This window comes from Sylvia atricapilla, chromosome 22 (assembly GCF_009819655.1).
Source record: "Sylvia atricapilla isolate bSylAtr1 chromosome 22, bSylAtr1.pri, whole genome shotgun sequence".
In the NCBI taxonomy this organism is placed as follows: Eukaryota; Metazoa; Chordata; class Aves; order Passeriformes; family Sylviidae; genus Sylvia; species Sylvia atricapilla.
Genome location: NC_089161.1, coordinates 4,567,808 through 4,575,045, shown reverse-complemented (window position 1 = coordinate 4,575,045; position 7,238 = coordinate 4,567,808). Strand labels below are relative to the sequence as shown.

Here is a 7,238-nt window from a genome sequence, read left to right as displayed (position 1 = left end):
AGGCTCTGCACCCCGACGGCGGGCCCTGCACCCCGAGCGGCGGGCCCTGCACCCCGAGCGGCGGGCTCTGCACCCCGAGCGGCAGGCTCTGCACCCCGACGGCGGGCCGGCACCCCGAGCGGCGGGCTCTGCACCCCGAGCGGCGGGGCCCTGCAGGTGGGCCGGGAACCGCGGGCACCGGGGCTCCCCTGGAGCACTGAGAGGGAGGGGAGGGCTCCCCGTTCTCTGCCGCCTCCCGCCCGGCCTCTTGGAGCGGAAAGGGGAATTTTACACCGCTCGGGCTCCTTCCCCTTCCGCGTGACCGTGGGAGGGCCGAACCAGCGCGGCTGTGCGGAAGGAGCGCAGGGTGTTCATCTGAACTTCCCCCCGGGATGGAGAGCGCTCGGCTCCCCCAGACCGCCGCTGTTTATTTCTGACTGCGGGAGGCGAAGCTCCTACTCACGGAGGTTTCAAATTAGAGCAGTTTCATAAAGCTGAGCCCCCGGGGTTGGGCATGAAGGGTTTGTAGATTATGCCAACAATGGACTTCATCTCGTAAAATCCTTCCAAAAAGTCCCTTGACGGATGTTATTTTCAGAGTATTTGTTTTGTGATGAGTAATGACGAGAGGATGCTTATCAAAGCTATTAGCGGTGTCTTGTGAAGGCTGCGAGAACTACTGGTTTTTTTTTTTCAAATTGTCTCAAATGTAGTGCCTCAACATTGATATTTCTGTTTTATGTTCTGTAGTGCAGCTCTCCCTTGTCTTTTGTAACAAAGAGATGTTGTAGTTTGTTGATTGCTAGCGCTGCTCTTGATTCCTCCCACTGCTGTCGTACCACATGTGTGTTTGATTCCCCATGTCCAGTTGCCAAGGTAGCAGACGTAAAAACAAATCAGGTCAGCTTTGCAGAAGGTTATGGGGATTCTTTAGAACAAAAGGTCTCAGAGAAACACGTAGTTTTCTTGAGAACGTAATTTATCAGTCTAATCAAAAGTAATGTGGGAGTTTGGGTTTAGGGTTTGCAGCTGGTTTATTTAAAAAATCCACTTTCTGCAAATGTAGAGGAGCTTGTGATGTTGTAAAGATGTAGAACAGTGTGACAGCTTTTCAGTCAAACTAGACTTCATTTATTTATCTGTTTATTAACTCCTTTTCACCTCCCTTTTCTAAGAAAAGGGCATCCCTTTGTGGGATTTAATTTAATTAATTTGTGGGATTAGAATTGCCTGAACTGTAGTCCTGAGTCAGTTGAGCCTTTTGGAGCCTTCCTGCCTGGGAACATGGAAGACAGCTTTGACTCTGTATTTCTTTTGGATGTAGCAGATACGTTCATATTAATTAGTTAAATTTTGAACTTAAAAGCATTCTGGTGTTATCACAATAGAAAATTCAATGCTTCAAAAGAACATTACAGCAGAATTGTTGTATGTCCTAAATAACAGCCTCTAAACCAAATGTCTCTTAGCTTTTTGATGTGCATTTTTCATTTTCACTGTTTCCTCTGTCAGATTTTCTTGTCTCTGTTAAGTCAGCTCCCAGTTTCTGAGGTGCAGAATATTTGACACTATATCCAAGGGGAGAAAAGCATCTAGTGGTGCTGGATCTGAGCATAAGAAGTTCTGAGACTGGCTGATTTCTCAGGAGAAAGAATCAACATTTCAACAGCTGTAAGTATTTTTTAGGAAAAGTCCCCTGAAAGTGGTTTCACTTGTATCTGCTTCTTCACTTAATGTAGTGAATTTATGTAGTTCGCTCTTCCTCTGGCTTTACATTAAAATGTTTTTGTAGGATGGACTTAGAGCTCCTGAACAGGCTGCGCCAGGCCAGCCAGGACCTTCTACAAAGGCTGAGAATGAAGCAGGAAGAGATCAGAAAAGGACTTCCCAGCAAGCAACTCCTTCCAGCATCTCTTCATAGCAGTACAGCTGCTGACAGATGTGTCCCCTCACCCAGTAGAGTGGTATGTGTGGTGTCTGTGCTAGAAATACAGGGAAGCAAATAGGCCTCTATGACAGCAGCTCTGCCTATGGTGTGATGTGGCCAAGGAGATACATGGACATGGAAGAGCTCTTAGAAAGTGGTGTGTGGAATATGGAATCTGTTAGAAAAGGAGCTGCCCTTTGGTTATTGTAATTCTGTGCTCTCAATCTGTTCGCCTGGTAGAACAGGGTTTGGAGATCATTCCTGCCTAAGAAAGGCAAGTTTCTTCTAACATAGGAATGAGCATTGGGCAACAAAATCCTTTTGTTTCTTTTAAGCACAAGGGCTGAAAGTTCAATGATTCCTCAAATTGGGAAAAGCTGTTTTTAGCTGGAAGTAGATCTGTTTCTTACACTCTTCAGAACATAAGGGTTTTTCTTTTTCCCCCTGCAGGAATTTAAAGGAGTGAACAGACTAGAATGAGAGGTTGATTTAGTGAGTGAAATGTTCTTACGAAAGGTATTTGTAGTCTGACTGATGCTGTGTGTTAAGGGAGTCTCTGTCCTTACAGAAGGAAAATCAGGCTGATGCAGTAGAGTGTACAGCTGACCCTGGAATAAAGGTGTTTGTGGAACCCAGAGCTGGCCCAGCCCTCAGTTCATCTCCTAAACACAGCATCAGTGACAGAGGGGTACAGCAACAAGTGAAGACACAGGAAGGAGCAGGGAAAGAGGAGAATGTTACACCACCATCTGCAATCACTATGTGTGACAGAGAAATCTCCAGAGTGGATGGGGATGGCCGTGCTCAAGGAAGTGCAGAGAAAAAATCCTCCTGCCTGGGTCATGGAGAGAACAGAAAACAGTCTGCTCTGCAGCAGGGTTTCCATGAGGAAAGTCATCCAGGGCTGTCACTGAATGGAGTGCAAAATAAAGAGACTGGTGAGCAGCATGTGGTCATCAGAGAGCCCCATGTCCCTAAATCAGTCTTGCTGACATCTCGTTCCAAAGGGTGGAAGGTAAATGTTAAATCAATGCTTTTCTTATTTTCCTAAGTCAACAGAGTGCCGGGGAGGAAGGGCCAGGAGAAAGTTACCTGCCCTGCTCCCACTGTGTAAGTTGGAAGTTGGGATCAGAACTGTTCCCAGCTCTAGCAGCCAGGGGCTGTTCCTGTTTGTTCAGGCCCCGCTTTCCTTAGCCAGTGGACTGAAAGATCAGAAATCTGTAACACTTCACTGTGAAGTTCCCTGTTTTTTGCATATGTCATCCACATGCTGAGGGGGAACAGGCAGGTGCAGTGCTGCTGTTGCGCAGTTTGTCTCTTTAGGCATGAAGGGCAGGCCTTGGCTGTGATCATCCTCCAAGGCAGCACAGGTTGCCTGATCTTTGTGTGATGCAGCTCATAATTTTGTTTAAAGCTCTGAAAAATCCTGCCTTACTTGGGCAAGTCCCTCTCCTCTTTCTGTTTTACTTATTGACAAGATAAAGGGCTGGTGGGCAAATTACTGGTAGAGGCATAGATAGAATCCAGTCTCAAAGTGAGGCACAGCTGCCCTATCTGAACAGCTGCCAATTGTCTCCTCAGCTGTACCTTTGAATGTCCTGTCAGATGATTAGGAAGTCTTTATGAATTGTTTTCTTTCAGAAGAAAGCTTGTCATGTGACTTTTCAGCCTGACCCTGAAGAGGATGCCATACCTGTCAGCAGCTGGTCTGCCCACCCTTTCCTGGGCTATGACTGGATTGCAGGTGAATCCTAACTCTGAAGCAAAGCTCTCAGTGTGATGTGGTGATAATAAGAGTTAAAACACAGTTTATGACCCCTTTGAGGTGGGGTGGAAATGCTGTCCTGGGGCCAGTGGAGCAGGTCCCAGCAAAGAGGCTGCAGCTTTTTCTGAGGCCCCTCTCCAGACCAGAGGTGATCTGTGCTGACCTGGGGTGGTGGAGTGGCAGTGGTATGGGAATCCAGACAGCAAATGGCAAAGCCAGATGGGGTCAGAAGGGATGCCAGATACCTGGAATGAATGAATGCAGTAAGGGACCCAAACAACACAGTAAATCTCTGGCTGGACATGATGTACTGCCCTTCTCATTATCAATATTTTGTTTTGACTCTATCTTGTGAGGCTTGCTTTGATGCTTTCCCAAATTTTGTAAGTCATTGAACTTTTCTCTTTCCTTGGTGTTCTCAGGGCTCCTTGATACAAAGTCTCCAGTAACAGAAAAACCTGAGCAATACTTTGCTGAGCTGCAGGAGTTCCGACAGTCCAACAGAGAAACCTGTATGGATCAGCAGCACTTGGAGTAAGTGGGAATGAAGAAGGGCTGAAGCAGCAGTGTTCAATCCCTTACTAATCCTTGTGGTAATGAGAACCATAGGCTGATTGTAGCAGGACATTGCAAGCATGGCTTTGAGGGTCTTTATTTACCTTCCTGTCATGTGTGCTTTGAAAAGGCAGTGCTGTTCAGAGGGCCAGCTCCTCTGTCACTAACTGGTTTTCTTGTGTGTTTCTTTAGGCCCAAGGCTCTGGATTGCACGGGTCCTGAACAAGAACTGGATTTGATAACTCATAAGTGTAAGATCATATTTCTTCCTAATGCAATTTCTGTGAATAAACAACTAAGCAGTCTTTATTTGTCATCCTGAGAGAGCACCACATCATGCAAGACCAGCAGAAATGTGTTATTTTCAGCTGCAGCTTTTCAACCAGATTCAACTTCCTACTCGGAAGATACTTGAGTCTTCTAGGGATCCTCTCTCTGTGTCATTTTAATTTGTGAGGGTTTCTTGTAATTGGCTAATGTTCTGTTTCTAAATTGAAGAGGTTGAAGTTTGGTTTTGCTTTTTAGGAACTTACTTGGGGACAGGAAATGTGTAAGATATTTCAGGAGAAGCAGCTCTTTTTATAGAGTGCAGGTGTGGCACTGTGGTAGAACACAGCTTTTTTGGCTGGGTTCAGGGATCTTGTGACAAACGAGAACCACGATGAAGGTTTGTTGCTCCGTGCAGGTGTTTACTGTTACCGGTTAAACCAGCGCCTCTTCCCCATCCCTGTGGATTCAGAATCTGCCTGCCCTGTGTGTAAGATCCCACGTAGCCACCAGCCCCTGGGGACACTGGAAGAGCCAACCTATGTCAGGTAAATAAGAATTACTGCTTTGTAATATGCACAACTCAAGGAAACAGTAGGGAAGAAAAAGCTGATCAAGTGAAGGAGAAAAGAGTGTCACAAAAGTTCTGTAGAAGGTTCCTGTTTTCAAGGCAGAGGTCTCTTAGTTGAAATCTCCTTACTGATCTTTTCTATAAGCACAAACAGTCTTGAAATCAATGAGAAATTCATGTTTTGTCTGAATTTGGTCCAGAATCTGAATGTACATGTAAAATGTCTATTGCCCTAATCCAAAATGGTTCACTTTGGGGTTAGACCCTTGCATTCTGGATGAGAAGGCATGCAGATTCCCTGTGCTGTGGCAGGGGTGCAGGCAGTTCTTCCCTTGTGTGGTTGCAGGGTCAGCATTCCCAGGAGTGCCCTTTTGCCAGCCCACAAGTACAGAGCCCATCGCAGGAGGAGCTTTGAGCCCGCCGACGATCTCGCGCTGCCCTCGGTGAGCTGCTGTGTTCCTGTCCATGGCACTGCCCCAGCTGCTCCTTGCTTTAGAGCAAGAAGGAAGGAGAATCTGGGACTCATTCCCTTAGCATAATCAAAAATTTTGATACGTGTTAGTGAGGTACCCAGAACATCCTTTGGTGTGCTCTGAGTTCATGCCTTTGTGTGAGTGACATAAAGTTGTATGACATACTTCCAATGCTTTACACTGCACAAAAGAAAATGCCATGTGGAGCTGTGTCCTTTTGGGGCAGGTATGGGTGGCTTTTTTCAGGCATTGGCTTTTCAACACAATGAACCACAGCTAAAAGTGCATGTATTTGTTTCCACAGATGTTAAGGAGTCTGAAAGGCAAGTGTCTGTGAAGTATTCACAAAATCAGTAGTGACAAGGGTAAATTTAAAACTGCTGTTGTATTGCTGTTCTTGTATTCCAGCCAGCAGTCAATGCTTGCAGGCAGTATTGCTAAATTAAGCTAGCCCAGCCCTAGAGATTTCCAGGGAAGAGGTGGGAGGAAGCTTAGTTTCGAGGTTTAGGGAACTGGATGAGTCAATTGAGATAGGATCAGAGGGGTCAGGTGCTTGAGTTCACAAAATGGTAGAACAGTTTAGAAAGGTGGAAGAGGGGACAACTGTGTCCCCTTCTTTATTTAAACTTCTTTATTTGAGATTTCATTTATTTCCTGTTAGTCATATAAAACTCCTCAAACATTAACAGATTAATTACTTAAACCTCCCTGTGCAGAAGTTAGTTCTAAATAATAACAGGCCACATTAGATAAAAAAGGGTAAAGCATTCCAGTCTTTTTTCACAGCATTGCCTGGCTGGCTGGGAGAACATGGTCCCTTCCAGCAATGTCCTGCTCAGCAGTTTGGATCTGCGAGCCTCGCTGGAAGAGAAACCTTCTCCCTTTTCCTCACCTGGTAAGCACAGCCTCCAGAGTCCCAGGAGATATTGGGAATTGCACAAATTGCAGCCCCAGCTGTAAAGGGAGTAATGATTATTGAGGACTGGGCAAATGAAAATTCCTGGAAGAGTATCTACTTTACATTACTGGGAAATGTTTTCCTTCTGCTAACTGATGTGCAGAAACAAAAAGCAAATGGGGTTGAGTAACAGGCAAAAGCCTGTTCAGCTCACCAGTCTTCATCAAAATGGGAAAGGTCACTTTGGCGTTCTTTGATTAATATTCTTTTTATTTGGATTCCAGGACTCAGTGTCCAGAGTGGCAGGAGAAGCCAGAACTGACAAGTTTCTACACCTGCTTCACTTGACACACCTGAGGTCTAGCAGAGCAAACTGGGACAGCAGACAGCAGCTCTCAGTTCAGACCCCATTCCCTCAACACTCTGGACCATTGACTTGATTGCCTTGGGGAAGGGATGGGCACAGCATGTGGAAACAACTCAGAAACAAAGCAATTTGGATAAAAATAAATCTTTGGGCAGATTTTTCCGGTTTTCGTAGTCATGCGTGTATATGAGCAACCAATCTACAGATCTGAGTTTGGTTCTCTTTGCATGTTCACTTTGTGTTTTTTGCCTTTTACAGCTACTTCTGAGCAGCTGCATGAACTGTCCCAGCTAGGGCTGGATAAAGCTGTGTGTCCAGGATCAGTAAGTACTGCATCTGCCACCTCAGCTGAGTAACCAGCAGTATAGCATTAACTCTGAATGCCAGGGTGAGAAATCAGCCTGTGAAGGGCCTGGCTCAATGGAGTGGCATAAAT

General features: G+C 45.8%; 1 protein-coding gene across 2 annotated transcripts; it reads left to right on the top strand.

Moving 5' to 3' along the window:
- The first annotated feature begins 1,534 nt into the window (after positions 1-1,534).
- On the top strand, positions 1,535-6,972 carry MIIP (migration and invasion inhibitory protein). 2 transcript variants are annotated; one of them, XM_066334329.1, is made up of 10 exons: positions 1,535-1,650; positions 1,772-1,943; positions 2,475-2,921; positions 3,551-3,650; positions 4,094-4,205; positions 4,419-4,477; positions 4,912-5,041; positions 5,411-5,507; positions 6,324-6,432; positions 6,720-6,972. In XM_066334329.1, the coding sequence occupies exons 2-10, from the start codon at positions 1,773-1,775 to the stop codon at positions 6,755-6,757; spliced, it is 1,263 nt and encodes a 420-aa protein (XP_066190426.1). In that variant the 5' UTR covers positions 1,535-1,650; position 1,772; the 3' UTR covers positions 6,758-6,972. The 2 variants fall into 2 exon arrangements, with proteins under 2 accessions (XP_066190426.1, XP_066190424.1); XM_066334327.1 differs by having other exon boundaries at positions 3,548-3,650.
- Positions 6,973-7,238: the final 266 nt, after the last annotated feature.

Excerpts from the sequence above, each read along its gene's own strand:
- MIIP (XM_066334327.1), top strand. The coding sequence starts at position 1,773 with ATGGACTTAGAGCTCCTGAACAGGCTGCGCCAGGCCAGCCAGGACCTT. Across the intron at positions 3,651-4,093 it reads GGGCTATGACTGGATTGCAG|GGCTCCTTGATACAAAGTCT; the intron begins GTGAATCCTAAC and ends TGGTGTTCTCAG. Across the intron at positions 5,042-5,410 it reads GAAGAGCCAACCTATGTCAG|GGTCAGCATTCCCAGGAGTG; the intron begins GTAAATAAGAAT and ends GTGTGGTTGCAG.